Genomic DNA, 21,106 nt, shown 5'->3' on the forward strand with positions numbered 1-21,106 from the left:
GTGCCTCGTTAATACGACCCCCGTTAATATGGACTAATTATGTACAGTTATTCGAATTATGTACAGTTTTTCCGGGGACCAAACTCTTCCCATGCATTTACGTCTCGTTAATATGGAAACTCGCTGTCCGGACAATGGACAAGGAGAAAATGCACAGATACCATTAGGTTCCATGAATTTTTGTCGCGTTAATATAGACAGTCATGAAAACCAAATCGTTACACTGCTTCAAAACTAATTTCTCTTCTAGATTTTGTTGATATAGGCACCACAAGAACTGTAGTGCCATTGAATGATTGGCTGCCCTTTTCGTTTGTGGTTTCATATTTTACACTGCGAAGTTGGCAGTGCGCAGTCGATACACGTTACGATTTTTTGTATTGCATGAATTCACTTGAACAAACCTCTGACAGCAGCTTGCGCCTTGTAGAAAGTTGGATTCAGCAACTGTCATCAGACAGAAACCTGATACGTAGCAGGTGTTCGTGGGAGGTGAGAAGTAGATACCAAGTAATTTAATAATGAAACGCCATCGAAAACAATATGCAACTGCATCACAATACTTTCAACTGCATCGTATTTTAAGCATAACTGTGACTGGATTTTGTTCTTGTAGCTTCTAGTTCCAACTTCTCTGACCTACATTATGCGCTAAAGTAGACCTTATCCTTAGCGTTTCTTTTTTTATTTTTTCTTCAGAAGAAAAAATTTCGATTCGTTATTACAGACGACTCGCTTTATGGACAGCTTTTTTTGCAGAAACCAAAGTGTCCAGATCAGCAAGACACGACGCTACTGCTGAATTAATAAAAGAATAAAATTCATCCTATGCAGGTTGTCTTTTCTATTATATTTCCTGAAGCTTTGAACGCGTCTGCGTTATCGGGTTCCTGCCGTTCACATCGCGTATTCACTATGTCCATCTTTATTCAGCTTGAACAAGCGAGTCTTCGTGACTTATCTAACTCGCCACGGATCTAGGCTCACCACATGTCCATCGTTTGTTCGGCTCCGTCACAGGTTTGAGAACCCCGCCGGGGTGGCGCAGTGGTTATGGCGCTCGACTACTGTTCCCAAGGACGCGGGATCGAATCCCGGCCTCGGCGGCCGCTTTTCGATTCAGGCGAAAAGCAAGGCGCCCGTGTGCTGTGCGATGTCAGTGCACGTTAAAGAACCCCAGGTGGCCGAATTTTCCGGAGTCCTCTACTACGGCGTCTCTCGTAGTCTGAGTTGCTTTGGGGCGTTAAACCCCACAAACCAACCAACCAACAGGTTTGAGAGGCCTTTTCAATTACGGAGCAGTTCGGTTGGTATGGTGAGACCGTATAAAATCTTTCTAAATCCCAAGACTCGTCTGGAGCAGTGACCCAACAATCGACCTGATTTGTTGGGTTTGTAATGGGGTAGCAGCGTGGACCGTTATCTCGGAGTCTATTATCGCCCCGACTCAGCTCTACGTCCTCAGTGGGACCCAAAGCTGATTGCTGGAGACAGAGAATTTCAGTGTAGGGACGCTAGACGGTTCGCACTCTTCTCAAGATCTAAAATGTGCATTGCCGTCGCATGCCCGGTAGTCCTTAACGTCGCCCGTGTCTCGACCGTCGGTGCAGGCATGGTTAATAGGCTCCATCGACTGTCGGCACATCGGTAAGGCGTTCAAGTTACGATTCCACGAGACGGTGAAACTTGCCTTAGGGCTTGGAGGAGGGCGTCCTTGGTCTCGTAAACTTCGAAGTCATCCTGATAGTTCAACGGTTTCTCTACATCATAGGTCAGCGCGACCCCTTATTTGAGAGCTCCATTCCAACTCGTGGGAGATGCCCACTTGACACTCTGGCTGGCACAGCATTCCAGAGCATCAAGGGAGGTCCTGAGGCAGCCTTTTACAAGGAGGTCGCGAAATTCATTGACCTCTTGGAGGATATTTTCTCATGGTCTTACACGGCGCCAGTCAAGTCACGTACAATATACTGGGACTTTTACTTTCCCGGGTACTTCCGCCGCACCGCTGCAGGCAGGCGCCGGCCTACGATGGTGTACCGAACATGAGAGGTATTCCGGTATCGACGGCAACGAAGCATTTCCTCTTCCGCTTTCACTGGAGAGTTCTGTGCGAATGGCATGTCAAGCTGAATGCGGCTTGTTCCTACCTTAAGGGGCACCGGCTCCTTCGCGGGAAGAGGCAGACTGTAGAGCACGTAATTTGAGACTGTTCCCCACTGTTCAGTGCTTTGTAATGAGTTGTGGATAGGTTGCCACACAATGGGACACAACACGTTCCGGCCTCCTATACATCAGTGCTCCAAGTGAGAGCCCTAAACTTCGTTAATGTGTCCTCTTCCTGGGAATCCATTCCATCTGGCAGGCGCTCACATACGTAGTTGAGCGCTGCGAAAATCCGAAACCCGCGCAGCGTCACTTTCCGTGCGGGCCCAGAGAGCGACCGATCTGGATGGGGAGCTCCAGAGCGCTGCTCAAGGGGAGCAGAGCTGCCCTCGCGTTCAAGGCCAGAGAGCAGTTCGGCCTAGCTTAGGGTCCTTTGTACGGTCTGGCTGACCCTGACCGAAGGGTATTTCGGATGGCTGCCACCTGGACACAGTAGTATTTTGGTATAATTTATTGTGCGTGCCACCGAGGCTACCCTCGCGCGCTCCTGATGCACCGTTTGGACCGAGCAGGAATGCCCTTGCCCTTCAATATCTTCAAGCCGTATTATGACTAAAGCAACCATGCAAGAATACCCATATGTGTAATTCCCCAAATTATACGGGAGGATACACGCCTCTGAATGTCTTGTCGCCTATCCAATGTATCGAGTACTGGAATGAATGCATGAGGAAGATTAATTTATGTTACAGTTGTCTTTTGTCGCTTCGTGTGTCCAGTAGCACCTGCATTCCCGGCCATTCCTCTTTTTGCCAACCAATGGTTTTGTCTGATTAAATCCTATCTAACTGTGATATTTGTATGATGCTCACACGATGTTTTTTTTAAAGCATGCTGATGGGGATTTTATAAATATGTACATTTTGGTTGCAAAAAAAAAATGCTTTCCTCTCCTATATATCAGTAGCTGCTCTGTCACGCACATTGGCGGTGCTGGTATAGATTCCCAAACGATCCAAATGAACTCTATTTTTTTTACAGTTAAATTGATTTCATTTGATTGCAATTGGCTCAATGAGAAATTTAGCATCGGTCCGAATATCTTTGGTCTGTTCGTGAATTGATAGCCCAGTTGATATAGGCATTTCCTCGCGATAGGGATCTGGAGGCGAAGTCCAAGGAAAGGTGCAAAATAGCTGCTAACTGCATTCCTGAAATAAATAATTGTTCTCTGTCAATTCGCAATCAACTCCATCTAGTTCATGGGTTCTTGCCTTCCGCCTTCGTTGGCAGGATTTTGTGCGCATTGGACTGAGCTGAGAGCGCAGTATTCTTCCGCAGAAACCGTAGAGCTCCTACGCTTTCAGTGCTACAACTATGCAACCCCTAGGTACACGCTCTATGCTGCTGTTAAAGGCCTATGGTCCCTTGCAATAATCCCAAGTCTTTGATAATGTAATGCATTGTAACGACGCCCAAAATGGGCTTTATTAGATTTCTTGGAAGCGTTCACTATTTTGGAATAGAAGTATTTTGTTCACATATTATTTATAAAAACGAATTTCTCTGCAGCTGCCTACACTTCGAAAGGTCATGGAATAGCCCCCTAAACCCGAGCAGATACAGTTTTCGCAACACTATTTCGTGGTGCACCATTTCAAAATCCCAGGCAATATCTAAAAAAAAAAGACGGCAGGCGAATAGATTGTCATCAAAAGCTGCATGCAACACATTCGAGAATTCCTCGAGAAGAGCAAGCGCCTCCAATAAGAACCAAACTGTCGGTCCGATAGAACGGAAACTTTCTTCAAAATGATGTCATACTTTCTAGCAAAACTTTTTCTATAATTTGGGAAAGTGTGGTTAAAATCGAATTATGTCTATAATTTTTGAAGTTTTGTTTCCTTCCGCCCTTGTACACAAGTCTCACAATCTCAGTTTTTAACGTACCTCTTATTGCAGCGGTCTCTAAGAATCCATTAGGTGACGAGAAGGATATGCTCAAGAGCAATCAAAATTTTTTTTGAAGCAGTAACGCTGAAATACTGTCCAAACCAAGTGGTTTGTTTCGTTAAACGCTGAACATTATGCGTTGCAGGTGTGTTGCCGACAGTTTGAGTAAAAAAGCAGATGACGATATGATATTTGTCAAAAAACATTTGTTATGCGCTAGGGATGATTTAGACTTTGATATACGTGCGGAGTGTTTGTTGAAAAATTGGAGGCTTATCAAGGTTAAGCCCAGTGGATGCGAAGCATGTTAAGCAGCTGCCTCAGTGTGGATGGGGCTAAGTAACGGAGACGTGGTTTTAGGTTAATCGTCGTAGGCATCTTGACCGCATACATGCCCGGCGGGCACAGAGACTGACGCGACGGCGGGCGCGCGCCGCTTCATCCCTGGCGTGACGTCACATATCACGTGATGCAGCGATGGTGGCGCCGCCGCCGCGTCGCGCGCGACGGCGCGAACCGAAGCGTGGAGGCCTCCGCCGGGCGACGTCCGACGGTGCGATATGAGGCCCCATCTGCAGCCGGTGTGACGTCATCAGGTGACGTCACATCATGTGATCTCACTTCAAGGTCAATGGTGGCCATATGAGGCCCCATCTGCAGCCGGTGTGACGTCACCACGTGACGTCATGTCACGTGACCCCACTTCAGGGTCAATGGTGGCCACTTGCGGGCGTCGCGTGAAGGCCCGAAACCTACGTTAATATGCTTCGCATAATAATTCGGCCGTTTCCTGGGGATCATGCGAACTTTACAGACGGTTGACTCATTTCTGTGAACGCCTCTGATGTGATTAATCAGTGACCAGGTTTTCGAGGGGTTTCTGGCAGCTAGTTTACACTGTTCAAGATTGTGCTGCCTTTCAGCACAACGGATAAGCGCCACAACTCCATTTCTAGCGGCCGGTCTATGCGCAGTTACAGATTCTCCGGGGAGCGATTACAGCGCTTCCATAGACAGTCTCTGTGTGAAACTGCTTGCAGGATATCTGCAATCAACCGTCTATGATTACGTCTTTGTTTCTTTGTTTGTTTGTTGTTGTTTTTTTTGCGAATGACCCGCTTACAGCCATCTTCAAACAATCTTAATTGTTGGCAGAACAAATAATGTACTAAGTCAGGGGGATTAATGTACATAAAGCCCGCCAGTCAAAGTTTTTAATTTGTTGCTCTAATTGGCTTTGACCAACAATAATAATGTGTAAGTTAGTTTGAACGGCATCCGAAATTGAGTGATTTGTAACCTTGCAAGTAGTGCGGTGAAATAAACGGCAAACGGTAAAGTAGTGATCGGCCAGCCGTCGAGTGATGACAGTCGAGGAGAAATTGCAGCCACGGGCACGTATATCGATATGATCTTTACCAGACTGAATTAATGTGCCTGCCGCCACTTCTTCACGAGAAGGCGCTTTGGTAACTTCTAAGCCAAAAGCTGAAAGAGCGGCTAATTAACCAGCCACAACAGTTTTTGTGGGACATAATGTGTCTATGTTTAGATCTCCAGAAATGCATAACTGATCACTGGTGATGTTCGTCTGTGCGATCGCTTCCAATTCTAGCAGGAAACGTCTGATACTCTCCGATGACGGCCGGTATAAATTGTCAGCAGTGATAGCGACGTTAGCTTGGAACTTGACTTCAAAGCTAGGCATTCGGCATGCGCGAATTATATATCAATTCTATATGTGTCGACCGTGTCGCGTGAAAAAAAAAAAAAAAAAGCAACAGCAATTCCACCCCCTCTGCATGGAGAACGAATCGTAAATATTGAGTGGTAACCCTTGAGAGAAAACATATTTATAGGCAAGCATCTTGAGCATTTATTTCTGTTAACCCAAATACATCTACAAAATATAAAGCACCCTCTGCGATAGTTCTAAAAATAATTAAAAATACGAGAACTTTTGTGTAGATGGTCGAGCAGTATTCATTTTATTTGTGTTAGGTATGCTTCACAGTTCACTCGGATTAGAGCAGCCCTTTCCTCCTTCTTGGCATATATTTGACGTCCTTTCACACAAGCGTATGTATATACGCCTGCTCTTTTCTTGCCTTCCTGGCCTTCTAGGAATATTCACGGTGATATTTTTTTAGGTTGTCATCGAACAATATCTTAGGCAGCGGGTTTGATTCATGCAGCTTTCTGAATTTGCCTCGCGCGTTAAACCATCTTTCTCTGGTTGCCAGGCTACACAAGCGCGCCAAGGTAATCGGAATGCTGTCTTTCTTGGTAGTGTCTTCAAGTGAAAAAAAAAATTGAATTCTAGCTTATCCGCCACGTCTCGTGGCATGTCCAGCAGAATTTCATTTGGCGTAACTGGCATCTCAAGATCAGCCTTCCGGCTGTATTGCTCTACATCCTTTTGTTCTTTGAGCACACGTTGGATCTGCGCGGTCTGTTCGTTTGCCGTCTCGCGCAGGGCCTCTTTGTCACACACCGATTCTTGGCTCAACTTTGTCCGCTCTCGAAACGTGTCACTCTCTTGTTATAGGAAAGAGGCTGAATCCTCAAGCTCCCCCATTATTTTCATCAGGTTAAGCATTTCTGCTCTCGGGAGTAGCAAATATTCTACCTTTACCACTAGTACTGGCAGCGATTCAACATTTCTTTTTATTCCTTTCAGCTATTCTGACTGGGCTGAAATTGCCTCCACGCTATATTTTGTGCTGTCAGCGTCTGGTTGCGATAAAGTGCCATCTCGCTTTTTCGCAGCTCTGAACATTTTACTGACCCACGCCTAACGTTTGGCTGCACCCATTGTTGTAAATGCGTTGGCCGCTATTCCCGAGCAGCCCTGACCCAGGTGATAAGAGGGCTGGCAATCTGGACACCGCATAATCCGCCCTTAACTTGGTAACTCTCCTTGACGAGCGATGCAGCTATTACAATCATCCATCGTAACACCACACAACAAAGCAGCAAGTGAGCAGTCGGCGGCCAACTGGAACAGAATAATTTCAGTAAAATTAACAGTAGTAGCACCTGAGAGAAGTACAGGGTCTCAGTGATGTGCCCAATGCATCGCCGCCAGCTGCGGCAGGATCCAGGAAGACAATTGCTTTTATTTCTTGGAGCACTGATTCATAGCACCATGAAGTGATCCGTACGCTATCTAGGAATGACAGCGGCTAGTACCTTGGCCTTTTCAGCATCTCGTGCTACACGGTGCCAAATCCTCGAAAACATATGGAAAGCAAAGTGATGTGTATATACCTCTGCAGTTTTGAACAGATCATGTATTGTCCGCAACCTCAAAAACAAACCTTAAAAGGACGTGCAAATCTCTCGAATGTATCCTCGTTCCTAGCATAGGTTTTGCTCACTATGCTTTCTGTGAAATGTTTTCAGTGTGTGTTTAATTATTGCGATAAATTTTGTCATCACTACACGCTTGCCGTTGATGCCGGGCCTAGTCCGGCAAGCCTCCAATTAGTTTTGACACGATACCTTCTTGGAGGACCATAACGCACAAATCTTGTCTTTTTCTCTGATTCTTATTTGCTGAGATTGCGTAAAAGGTGATTTCTTGAATGCAGTTTCAGAGATAGGAAATTTTCTGTGTTCTCGCAGGTCCCCAGTACAGAGCCCCAGTGCTCCAAGCTGAACCGACGAAAAAGCGGCGACGATGGCAGGCTCAAAGCAAAGTGCAACACACCTTCTGTCGGTAAGTCTTCGGTGCTCTACTCAGCTGCGCCTTTCAGAGCATATCTCGGCGGAAATGTGTGGCATATGCTATCACATAACTGGCCACCGCAACGATAGCATAGATTACGATTTGCATGTTTAACCTGCGTGCCGGGCTGCGCAGCTTTGCGTGTATTTTCAAGTCTCACTGAACTCTCTAACGCAGATGTGTGCACACTTGTGAGCTTCGTTGGACTTCGTAATGATAGTCTCAAAGTCACGAGTCATTAAGAGTGGCTGCACAAGATACTCGGAACTTCTCTGTAGAATAAATATATGATTAATAAACGCCATAGTATGACATCATGAACGTACCGTACGATAGTATAGAATTGGTAGAGCTGTCAAAGTTGATGGATAAGCGCAAGATAATCGACATGAGGTTGCATAATATGAAGAGAACCGCGCCAACACTAAAGAATGTAGGAACTCTGAATGCGGTCGAAGCGACACTAGCTATAGGCAGATATAAGTAGTAAGAATTGGTCAAAAGTTTCCTCGCCGCACAATCTGCCTTCAAGCTGTACTGTCGACCAGTCATGAAGATCACTCATGTGGTATTTTGCGGATGAGGATGATACCCCTGCTCACTCTCCATAAATTTAAAATTTGAGCTTAGGAGTTGTTGAAGGTGCCTGTCTACAGGGCCAGAAAGCAGACTCTGTTGCCTGTGAATATTTAACCAGCCCTCTACGCACTAAAAAATTAAGAAAGGCATTGTCATCATCAATATGAATAATAAAGTTAACGTAGCCGAGGAATTCACACAGGATTACGCAGTAGCCGAAACAATGAGGGTGCTGATGATGAAGGTCATGAAGTTTAGAAATTGGACATTCCAAAGGAAACGCAATAGCAAGTGTAAATAAAGCCTTGCAATAATGCAAAGGGAGAAAAATGGCTAATAATAATAATAATAATAATAATAATAATAATAATAATAATAATAATAATAATAATAATAATAATAATAATAATAATAATAATAATAATAATAATAATAATAATAATAATAATAATAATAATAATAATAATAATATTAATAATAACAATAATAATAATAATAATCAATCTTTATTTAATGTGCGCAGGAACAACCATGTGGTCTTTGTGCTGCAGGACAAATAAAAAAAAAGAAACAAAAATGAAAAAGCACAAACATGTTTACACACACAGAGAGAACACAAAAAAAGAAATAAATAATACATGAAATGAAACTGAGACGAAAAGTATCACGGAAAGCAAGCAATCAATGAGTAGCATCACTTACATACACAGTGAGAGAATGTTTGAGCACACCAGGAAAGAAAAAAAAAAGAATGGTAGATAGAAGAGAAAAAAACAACAACAAATAACTGACAATGATAATAGTAATATAGAAATATACATAAAATAAACAACCATTCCAGGCGCAACAAGTGCATGGTACTTAAAACACAGGCTAGAAATACAGAAATAATACAATAAAGAAGTAAAATTAAACAAGGGACAGTAAGATTCGAATATAAAGTTTAAAGTTGAAATATAAGTAATTAACGGATAAAAAAGTAGTTCAAGATACAGACAGCATTGAACAGGAGAAAAAGCAAAAAGTGAAGTAAATACAATATTAAGGCTAGAAAGTGGGAGTTATATGTGATAAAGTACTATTTAGAATACAACGCTGCGAACATCCAATGTAAATGAACAGAGCGAGTTTTGGAAGATGTCAAGGTGAGGACAAAAAGAGTTCAATAACCACTGCATCCTGTCCAGAGGGGAGTGGGAATGAAGAGGAGAAACATGAAATGGTCTGAATTCCCTCATGCTCTTTCGCGGAACGCGCAGTAGGACGTACTCTAACAGCTGAGGGCACATAATGTGGTCATGAAGGAGTTTGTACAGAAATATGATATCAAGTCTGATACGACGGCAGTGAAGAGAAGGAAGATTCAGTTGGGCGCTCCTGGTGGAGCGAGAGGGGGAAGTTGCGCAAGGAAAGCGATAATGAAATATCCGTAAAATTTTGTTTGTACTCTGTCAACCTTGTCCAAGTTCGATTTGCAAGTGCCATTCCAAACAACCGACGCATACTCCAAGAGCGGCAAGCATATGGACAGGTACAGTTTTAGGAACGGAAGTGGATATGGAACTCTCTTGAAAGTCTGCAAACGAATCCGAGTGTGCGCATAGCCCGCTGAGCAATGCGTTTAGTGTGAGAGGAGAAGATGAGGGCGTGGTCAAAAAGTACACCAAGGTCATTAATTTCATCAACCCTGTCTAACAGCACAGAATTCACAGAATAATGGTAGAGAAAGCTATGTGTTTTACGAGTAAAGGATACAACCCTAGTTTTGGAAGAATTGAGGGTAAGTCGATGCTTCGCACACCAATCAGAAAAAGCAGATATATCCGATTGCAACAACAAGCAATCTTGAAAAGAATGTATTACCTTGAATATTTTTATATCGTCAGCATAAAGAAGAAACAAAGAGTTCTTTATCGCCGAGGAAACATCATTAATAAAAACGGAGAAGAGAAGCGGGCCTAGTACTGAACCTTGAGGAACTCCACTCGTTGCAGGGTAAACGAAAGAAGTCTGTCCATTGACACTGACAAAGCAGAAGCGATCAAGGAGATAGTGGCGTAGGAGGGCTACGAGTGAGACTTCAACGCCAGAGAGTAGAAGTTTTTCAAGAAGTAGTGAAGGAGTAACAACGTCGAAAGCTTTGCTCATATCACAGTACAGAGTGTCAACCTGACCCCTCTGAAGGACTGCTGCAGAGGCATACGTCATAAACGTGACTAGGTTGGTAGAAGTAGAGCGACCCGATGTGAAGCCATGTTGATTCGGTACTATGATATGTTTGAGATGGAAGGAAAGTACGCTGTGCAAAGCTAATTCGAAAAGCTTAGAGGTTGCACATAGAAGAGAAATCGAACGATAATTGGAAACATCAGATTTGTTTCCAGACTTGAAGACAGGAAACACGCGTGCCATTTTCCACACGCGAGAAAAGGCAGCATTTTTTAAACAGCTATTAAATATGGCAGTCAGTACTGGTACAAAGATATAACTGAAGGCTTTAATTACGGCGGCTGGAATGCCATCAGGTCCAGGAGACAAAGATGGTCTCAGACGCTTAAGACTCTCAGTTATCAACTCCTCGTCAAAGAGAACGGAATTAGATAGTGCACCAGATGGGAGGCAAACGGAATCACAATGTGGATGTTTGTAAACGGAGGAAAAATGTTGGGCAAAACTGTCGGCAACATCCCGAATTTCCGAACCCTGAGAGTCAACTAAGCTGATACTTAAATCTGATTTAATGGAATGCTTGCGAACGTAACGCCAGAACTGACTAGGACGATTTGGTATTAATAATAATAATAATAATAATAATAATAATAATAATAATAATAATAATAATAATAATAATAATAATAATAATAATAATAATAATGATGATGATGATGATGATGATGATGATGATGATGATGATGATGATAATAATATTAATAATAATAATTGGTTCACAGGAAGGGAAAGGCGCAGTATCTGTCACACTTGCTATGTGGACACTTGAACCGCGCCGTAAGGGAAAGGGTGAAAGTGGGAGTGAAAGTAGAAAGAGAGAAAGGGGAGCCGTATAGTGGAGGGGCTGCCACCTGGGGATCTTTAACGTGCGCTGACATCGCACAGCACACGGACGCCACTTCGGATTACTGCGAATCTTCTGGTGGATGGTAGGGATATTGTACTACAAATATAGCTGCCCACGGCTTACGCCTACGACCCAAGCCAGGAGCGATCGTCTGAGAGCTGCGCTCTAAAACTAGCCACCCTCAATATTTAATTCCTCGTCTGTAGTGTGCAAGGCTACTGTGAAAACGCTAACGTTATCTTGATCCACAAGGGGATCTTAGTGACTTCAAAAATTACCGACCGAACAGCTTGCTGTCTGTGGCCTACAAAGTGTTTACAAGGTAGTTTATCTATTCATATATTTACGAATACGTCAAAGGCCACACTGAAGGGGTATTACATGTGAGAGTGGTACATTTTTTATCATTTGAGTGAGTCGAAGCCTCCGAAATTATGTAGGTGCTGCAGAAACAGGGTGCAGAAAAGGCATATGTAAAATTGCTGGAATTGGTGTATAGCGGCTGCACAGCGTCTGTCGTCCTCCGTAGAGAAAGTAATAAAATTCCAATTAATGAGGGCGACAGGCAGCGAGGCACGATCCCTCTACTGCTGTTCACAGCGGGTATACAAGAGGTATTCAAATATCTTGGTAGAAAACGGTTTTGTAGCATATTTTTAATTGAGGCTGCCTTATTATAACCACGTATTTGACGATCGCATCAAACTACAAAGTAACTTAAGGGACGGATTGCAATGGAGAGAGCGATTTAGAACCCCGACACACGAGGAGGAATGGCGAGTCAAAAATTAATGTCAAAAAAGAAAAAAGAAATGTTCATCAGTCCCGGAAGGGAACAGCAAGTTTATAATAGGTAGCGAAGCATTGAAAGTGATAAGGGGCTACATTTTCTGAGACAAAGTAGAGACTGCATGTTCAGACTATGAGAGCGAATTAATTATAAGAATAAGAAGGGGGTGGGTGGTATGTGGCAGGTGCTCTGGGATTATGATACCAGTACCTTTCAGGAGCAAAGTATATAGAATAGCTGTATCTTGTCGGTACTCTCCTTTGGGAGAGAAACGAAAGTGGTCCAACCGAAACTAAGGACAACGCAGAGAGCCATGCAATGGGAAATGGTAGGTGTGACGTTAAGAGGCAAGAGGCGTGCAAAGTCGGTGAGGGAACAAAGGCGAGTTACGCGCAATTATAGTTGAAATCAAGAAGAATAAATGGGCATGTGCGGAACCTGTAATGCCGGTGATAGCTGTTTGTCGAGATACGATGATCACATTTGGCACACGACAGGATAAACTGGGTGGATGGAAGCGGCCTTTGTTGTGCAGAGAACCTGGCTTCTATGGTGATGAAGATGATTTCGCGACGGTAATGATGATGATGTACTTCAGCTGAAAGGTGAATTGAAAGTTATAGTTCGCGCTCTGTTCCGACTCGGTTCCTTCATATACTAGTCCTATATTTATTGTATAGTTCTTAAAATGTATTCCGTATGTAACTGATCTCACCACCGCGCAACTTGTTCGTTAACTCGGAACGTCTTTCTTGCCGAACGCCAGGGCCCGCTTGCACGAAACGATCTTAAGACTGTCTTAGCCAAGTCCAGACTTAACTGAGTCTAAAGGATAGGCTACTAGCAAGACTGGGATCAGCCCTGACTTGAATAAGTCGCTTGCACGATTACGACTCTAGTGCCGTCTTGGTTGCGACACAAGGACTCCAGTTACCTCAGTAGAGAAATTAGGGAAATACAGGGATGCGCTGGCACTGTCCCCGCTGTAAGATGTAAACATTCCGTCATTCTTGCGCTGCGTAAAATCCGTGCCATTGCTTTTTGCGGCTTAAGATTGTGTCACGTGGTACAATGCCCCATGTGGTTGCTGAGGGCGTTCAGGGAAGCCACTCTGGTGAACACGAGCCGAACCGAAGCGTTCGGAACCCGGGCAGTCTTAAAGAAGTCTGGTCTTGCTAAAGACACTGTTTAAGTCTGGACTTAGCTCGGACTTTATCGTGCAAGCCGGCCCAGATGCCCTACAGGCCGCAAGGCGACAACAGCGTCGCTGGTCATATCAACCCGTATGATGTGTATTTCGTTCGTCTCAGTTCTCGACTGCTAGCCGCGGTAGGCTGATAAAGATAAAAAAGTGACTCGTCGGCGTTTTAGAATCGCCGTCAGCGAAATTTTTGATGCCTCAAGTATGCAGCAAGCTCTAGCAAAAACTTGTTTTACTACATTTTCATACATTTGCCATTAAAACTCGTAACTTTTGCCGTGTCTACCTTGTATTTTTTCTTCTTTCCTTTATTGTTTAACCGACCGTGTTCTAGAAATCAGCTTTCCTCGAAACGGAGTTCTGGCTGGGGAGCAATAAAAATATGAAAAGCTGTCAATATTCCTGTAAAAGATAGAAAATGCTATTAACAGAATACCGGTTTCGTGTGTATGAAAAAAAAAAGAAAAAGAAAAAAAAAAGGCTTGGGGAAGTCACCAGCCAAAGAGTTGTTGATGAAAAAACTTTCGAAAAAATCAATTTACATTGAGAACGCTGAGGCAGCGTATCGTGCATGCAGCAGCTCTGAGCTGGCGGTTCTGTTTTTAGGGAACAAAAAGAAATAGAAACCCGCCAGCATGCACGCGTTTTGACGGTTTTGAATTGGGCGAAGACTATACTAAAAAACGTTGTAGATCATCTTGGATTTCCACAACTGATCGGCTTACCGAGTAGAGGCTTTTTGACCTCATGGTGTGGATATATATATAGATATATACGTCGATGTCAAAGCGAGATTTTCAAACGCGTAACGCGTAAACGTTTCTGGCCGAAACGGGTCACAGGTGTTTGGAATTCATGTAGTAAGATTGTCGTTATCGTTTGTTACTATTTTCGTTGGCACAGCTATGAACGTAATAAAATTTACGAAGCTTTTCGGTCGTGCAATCCGAGTGCGGCCAACCATATTTCTTTATTCGTATACGTATCGTAAGCCGGACGTATGCAGCGCAAAGGAAGAAAACAATTTTACTTGGGCGAAATTATCCCTTCTTTTTTTCCTTTTCCCTCCAATTGCTCTTTCTATTCTATTTACTTTTTAAGAGCTTTCTAACTTTAGCTTCAAAATGAACTCACGTGCCGGTAATTCGACATCCGAAGTCCTTCTTCATTCACCCTCGTTCCTACACGTGACAGATAAGCAGAATCTCTTCCTCTCTGATTTCCTCTCTGACTGGCTGTCTAAGTAAAATGCTTGGCCGCGAAATTACTTCAGGTACATTCGACAAACGGACATGAAATAAAATGACTTCAAATTGAGTTCCAGCACTCGTTAAAGAAGGGCTTTGTCGACGTTTCTCTGATCCCTTTTATGAATATTTCATTGCAACTCAGTCGTATAAAACTTCTGTCGTTCGGCGCCGCGGGTCCCTCAGCTTGGCGTACCGTAGTCGACGTACTCTGAAGTGCGTGCAGAAGACGAGTTATCAGTGGCAGCATTTATCGCGCTATAGATATAGACACACCAATGAACATATAACATACATTGCGGGGCATTCAGTACCATGTAATGAGGACAAGGCTTTTATATAGTACGGAGGAAAGAAGAAATAATCATCACGCGGGAGTATAGGCCGTCCGCCGCTGGTGGTTGTTTGGACCTTTTGTGAAAGAAAAAAAGGAAAAGTGGAGCTCAACATGATTTTCCTGTTTATAATTTCTCGCTTGGTGCCCCCTTTTGACTCCACCCGTGTTGCCTCCCCCCCCCCCCTCCCCCTTTTTTTTTTCTGGATGGTTTTAAATGAAAGTGGGTGTCCCCACTAGTGGTGTGTGAATTATGAAACCTTTCTCGGTGCTGCAGAGGAAGTGGAGCCGGCCAACCAGAAGGTGGACCCCAGCCAAAAAGTGGACGCCAGCCTGGCGGCACTCACTCGCATGGCGCACAACCCCGAGTGCCTGGACAGCATTCTGGCAGGCTTGCAGCGCCACCTAGGGGCCATAATTGAGCTGACGCTGCTCGTGGACGGCGAGCGGCTGCAAAGGCCTCTGGCGGCGCTCTTCAACCGCATCCTGCTGGTGAGGAACCCTACCACGCGCTTCCTCTTCCCTCCTGGGCAATACGGCCAGTAGTCAGCGGAGCGAAAGTGGCAACGAGATCGCTTACCTAGGAAATGAAGGGAAGAAATTTCATTTTCAGCTTCTCGGTCGGTTCCGATTAAATGCCTAAGACGACCCAGAGGACGAAGATAAGTGAAGGAAAGACGGAAGACGAATCGTCGCCATGTGCCTTTTTTTTCTAAAACAAAACTTTTATTGGTTACAGAAAATTTAATGCAGGCATACTAGAATGCAGGTGAGGGCCTTAAAGTAACAAACTGCGCGGGAAGCCTCGATTAAATGTTACATGTTACGAGTGGAACCAAAAGCATATAGAATGTAGCGAGAATTTTCAAAAAAGAAGAACACAAATATCAAGTAACTGATCACATATATGAGCTTGAAACAAGAACAAACGGATGCACAAGACCATGCTTATGCTGGCTTTTGTAACTTCCTGTGCCGTTTGACTTTACTGATCAGTAGAAGCGATTGACTCAATGCGTCGGTAAGTAAGACAAATACCTACCTCAATCTTATGGTACGCAGACAGATACGAGTATATTCAACACTCTCTATGGGTCCTTTATTTATTAATGCGAAAACATTAGTACGCTTTGTTGGCGCCGGAAGTGTCCGAAAAATGTGTCGCCGGAAATCGGTCCGCTGTGACGTCATAAGTCAGTGACCGGATGAGAGTTGTAAGTCATGATCAAATAAGTGCTGTATCATCAACGAATCATGAGTCAGTAGTCATGTGGCATGAAAGCGTCAAGTCATGCAATTCAAGTCATAAGTCATGGTAGTCATGAGACATAAGTGCTGAGTCATGCCATGAGATGCATAAAAGCGACGACTATAGGAGCCACTAACGTCGTGCCAACGATAATGCATTCGCATTCTCCCAATTCAGTAATCTCTATTTTTTTTTTTTCTCCTTTCTGGAACACATGCAGATACTTTCCCCGATATTAAAAATTTATGATTTTCTCCTTTCTGGAACACATGCAGATACTTTCCCCGATATTAAAAATTTATGAAAATGCATAAAAGTCTGCGCCGAAAATGTTGCATTAGCTGAGATCGTTTCTCTCCGAAAGATTACCAGCCTCGGAGGCGAGAACTGAGAGTGTATATGTTTTTCGCTGTGTCTAGTGAATGCACGCGTTTCGTAAAGATTTTTTGGCCAGCGACAGCTGCGGAAACGCATCCGCAAAAACTCTTGGTGCTGCATCAGATAAGCTAAAATGCCCTGACGTGCTGAGCTTTCCTGTCAGCTGTCACTGCATTGCAAGCAGCATGCCGGGGGCCTCCTCGACGCCTTTGGCACGGCTGAACGTCAGAGGTGTCGAAAGCACAAACGGCCTGCATTATTTTATTTGCAGAGAAAAGGAAGCTGCGTGGTGGAGAGGATGGTACCGTTTGTCTGTTGTTGTTTTTCTTCCTTTTTGCGTGCTCTATCAGATATACGGCACAAGGCAGAAACGAAGGCTACTGGAAAGTTTTACCATAGCGTTGCCGTTTTAGAGTGGACGTATAGACGATTAGTAGGGGGCCCACAGGGGCATGTTCTCGCGGTCGTCTTCATCGACGGTCATCCTTTTCGCTGCACTTGAAGTTTTCCCTCGGGATGAAATTTTTGCGGCAGTTTCCACGCCGCAAGCTGCGAATCCTACCAGTGCTTCGGAGCAAGAACCAGGAAAAGTGATGAAAACTGAATTATATACAAGCAAAATGCATTACCTGCAGGTACTTAGTGCCATTGCTTCCTTCCATGTCTCGTGGGTTGCGATGTGCTTCCCTTTTTAAAACCATCAAAGATGCTTCTAAATCGCCGCTAGCTTCGTCGCTTACCCTTACCTCACTGTATTGTAGTGCTGCTGGGGAATACGGCAGTCGAGCTTATGCTGAAACATATCATAATGACGACTTTACAGTACCGCATGGGGAGTGAATATCAGCACCAAAGAAGAGAGAGAACGTATGCCCGTGCTCACGGGCCTAAGCGTAGCTCATATCTCACCCCGGGCTTTTCTTTATGGATATATAGACCCCCTACTTAGTTTCAATCAGCGCATCACGGCTAAGCTTCAATACCTCATCACTTTCTTATGTATCCAACTCGCCTGAAGCGAATTATTATTTGTTTCCTGTCTCTAGGCTAAGAACTGGGTAGCCTAACTCTACTTGGGAATAATACCGCTTGCGGGAAAACTGGGATGGGGCTACAAGCGGAAGTTCGCTGCCCCGGAACGAACAAATTGCTCGTGACATGGCTATGGTCCCCAGAGCTGCGGAGGCTGCCGCCGCAGCTAGATGAAAATGGTCTTATGATCGATACGGCGTGTCTTTTTTGCGGCGAGGGCCACCGTTCGTTCGCTGGCATGAGCCTCGTATGGCGTCCGAAAATGGTATCGGTCCCGTCTACATCCCTGCGCAAATCGATACATTTAGAATTATGCTACCTAGACCTCGTATGCATGATTCCATCGCTCTGGCATAGGCCCGATGAACCGCCGAGTTTTGTTCTTTGTATTTCCGTTTAACGACCGTTAATTGCAATTCCGCGCAAGTGGAAACGGAGGTACTCAATCCAGTTGCGGTCGGATTTCCGAGACGTGCTTCCTTGCGTAATTTTATTTCACAATTTGTTTTTCTTTCTCTCCCTCGAATTCATTCGCCACGGAACTTGAAGCTGATACGGACGAGTATGTAGCGGATATTAATAAATTTTCAGGGGTGGCTTTAAAACTGCGAAGGACTCTCCATTGAAGTACAATATCAAATAATGCTACGTGCGGGAAATAACTGTTGCGCTGCAGACATTTCGAATGCGCAAAATGCCAACACAGAGCAATAAACCAAACAGCGAATGTTTGTCGTGATGAAACGATGCTTAATCTTGTAAAGATTCTTTAATTCGTTTTTCTGCTCTCTAATTGTTTATTTTCCCCCTCTAACTGCACTTCGCTGTCAGCTCTCGAACCCGTCGAATAGTTTGTTGCTTTGATGGGGTCATTGCGTTTTCAAATAATTTGCCGTGGAGACGTATAATTGTCACTTCAAAGCGATTGGTCCCCGTAAAACTAACCTAAATATCCACAAGGGACGGTAAAGGTCCGATTTTAAGAAACGGAGAGGTTCGTGCGCACCATCGCTTTTACTCTACAGTGAAACTTGCTTGAGAGTACGCGTCGAGAGCGCAGCGGAAATTGGAGCCGAAACACTCTCCTTTCGCTTTCGAAGCTATTTCGCTGTGTAAAATTAGCTTCAAATTAAAGTACCCACGCACCTTCACGTGTCGGAGAATCTCCAGTTCATGCCCGCTGCGTGTTCACGAATAACAATCGTCTAAGTTTTCTGACGCCCTCTGATGAGTTGTTCTACAGCGTTTACTCTATGTTAAAGCACCAGCTAACGCATATCTATTACACAAAAAGACTTACAATACAAAAAAACTGCATGTTTTTGTGTGTTAGGATAATGTGACAGTTACATTCGGAAGCTCTCATGAGTTTTATTTTTGCCAAGCGGTAGCACTTGTTGCCGGAAACCACACCGCTGTGGTTACGCCTGCAGCGGCAACCGGATAGAAGTCGCACGGGTATTTTTAGGATGGAAACTCATCGTAACGACAGCTCTTGTTGACGACTGCACGAAGTATGATTTTTTTTTTTTTTTTTTTTTTTTTGTCTGCGGTTAGGGCGCGTCTGCGCGCTCTCTACCGCTCGCCTAGCGTTGGAAAAGCTCATTTCTATACAGCAGGAAAGTGCATGTTAAACCTGGAACAACCTGTTAAACCTGGAACCAAATGCTGCCATTAAGGAAACTGCAAGAGCTGGAAGATTACAGCCTTCCCCCCCTCCCCCCCCCCCCCCTTCTCCTCCCAGGAGCGACATGAGTTAGCTACTAGTCTGATGCACTCGTGCGGGGCAAGGAAGCACGAAATATCGAAGGGCCGAAGAGCCTGTCGCTGCATGACCGTGCGACACGTAGAAAAGCTGAAATCCCTTTCTCTTCTGTTTAATGCTGCTCAGCATCCTAGAGGTACAAATAAGAATTTCGGTTTGGCTTTCGATGCAATAATTCATCGCAGTTAATTGACAAACTAAGCGATATTTAAAAAGTAACCTCAGGAGCACCACATGGCAGCAAACGATATCGCGAGTTTCGCCCAGTTACGATGCAGCCTTTTTCTTTTTCTTTTTTGTAAACATGAGTCCAAGTTAAGTAAGATCCTCCATATATGTACACAGGTGTTTTAGGAAAAACCATGTTGAAGCTTTTTTTTTTTTTTTTTCGCAAGAAAATTTCACGAAATGCATGGTTCGAATGGTAACTCCCCAAAACAACTCCCACCTGCGAGAGGGACCAATAAATGTTCCTCTGCTTTCGGTAATACTTAAATTAAAAAGCTAACTATTGGAATAATTTGGTCCAGCTGTTCCACCAGTTTTCTGACGTCTGTTAACAGTTGTGTTGCTTCGTCCAAAAAGTCATCATCTGTTTATCTTAAAAGAAAAGATCAAGATAAAGCTTCCTGCCCTGAAATATACCTTTTCTCTCTCTCTATATATATATATATATATATATATATAGAAAAGGTATTTTCCCCTTCATTTTCTCTGCCTTAGGTCGCTGTAAGTGTAATACCTTCAAGAAGGCGCCTGAGCGCACTGTAAACCATTCTTGAGAAAGGTCGTGCTACTACTCAAACGTCGAATTACCTGTTTTAAGTTTTTCAGTGTGACTCTTGCCACATACTATATATATATATATATATATATATATATATATATATATATATATATATATATATATATTACACTTTCGTAACATTTTTCAGACTTTACTGTGGCGCTCATTCCCTACTAGTTTTCGGTAGTTAGTTACAATGGATAATTCTAAACCGCAAGCAAGACGATGCCACATCATTTTTTAAGTGGAAGACAGCTCACTTTTTAAAGCCCCACAGCGCGCGATGTTCAGGCGCTTTTTTTCTTGCTACAAACAGAGCAGAGCGCATTGAACGCGCGGGAAACTGGTGCTGACGGGACATCCGCTGCTGACGCATTGCAGTGACTACGTCCCGGAATTCTAACTGCCGACTCTAGTGTGGCATGTCATGCACTTCATTCGGTTTCGTCTCTCTACGAAGTAACAACCGCGCATTTGCTAATGACGGTACTTTTTCTTGCAGAAAGCTGCAAAAGAAAAGGCTGTACATTTTAAATTTAATTAATCTGATTAGATCGCACAAAGCTCAAGAGTGGCGAGCTGGCCACCACCCATTCCGGCGTTCCGGAGAGAGCAAGCAATCCACTCGCGGTCGCATCTCCCGGTTCGAGGCGACCCCGAGCCACTATGCGATGGCGGCAAAAGAAACAGGGGCTGACGACCATTTGCAGAAAAAGGGAGCCGTGTCCGGTGACACGGGTGGTGTCCCTGCGGCCGATCCGGGCCACAGCCGCAGATGCGAGCTCGAACGAGCGGAGGAGGGAGAACGTGTGAGGCGCATATCTGCGTCGAGGGAGAGGAGGAACAACCGCTGCGCGCGCTCCGAAGTGGCGGAGCCCT

At 44.3% G+C, this 21,106-nt stretch overlaps 1 protein-coding gene across 1 annotated transcript in view; it reads left to right on the forward strand.

Annotated features, from left to right (window-relative positions):
• LOC146206435 (uncharacterized) overlaps positions 1–21,106 on the forward strand; it is a 422,112-nt gene that overhangs the window by 95,870 nt on the left and 305,136 nt on the right. Inside the window, exons 3-4 of the mRNA XM_084591099.1 lie at positions 7,687–7,780; positions 15,294–15,508. Of these exons, the coding sequence (XP_084447225.1) occupies positions 7,687–7,780; positions 15,294–15,508 (309 nt within the window). The remainder of the gene's footprint in view (positions 1–7,686; positions 7,781–15,293; positions 15,509–21,106) is intronic.

Source organism: Amblyomma maculatum, chromosome 1, assembly GCF_055883805.1.
Source record: "Amblyomma maculatum isolate TAMU_Amacu chromosome 1, ASM5588380v1, whole genome shotgun sequence".
Taxonomy (NCBI): Eukaryota; Metazoa; Arthropoda; class Arachnida; order Ixodida; family Ixodidae; genus Amblyomma; species Amblyomma maculatum.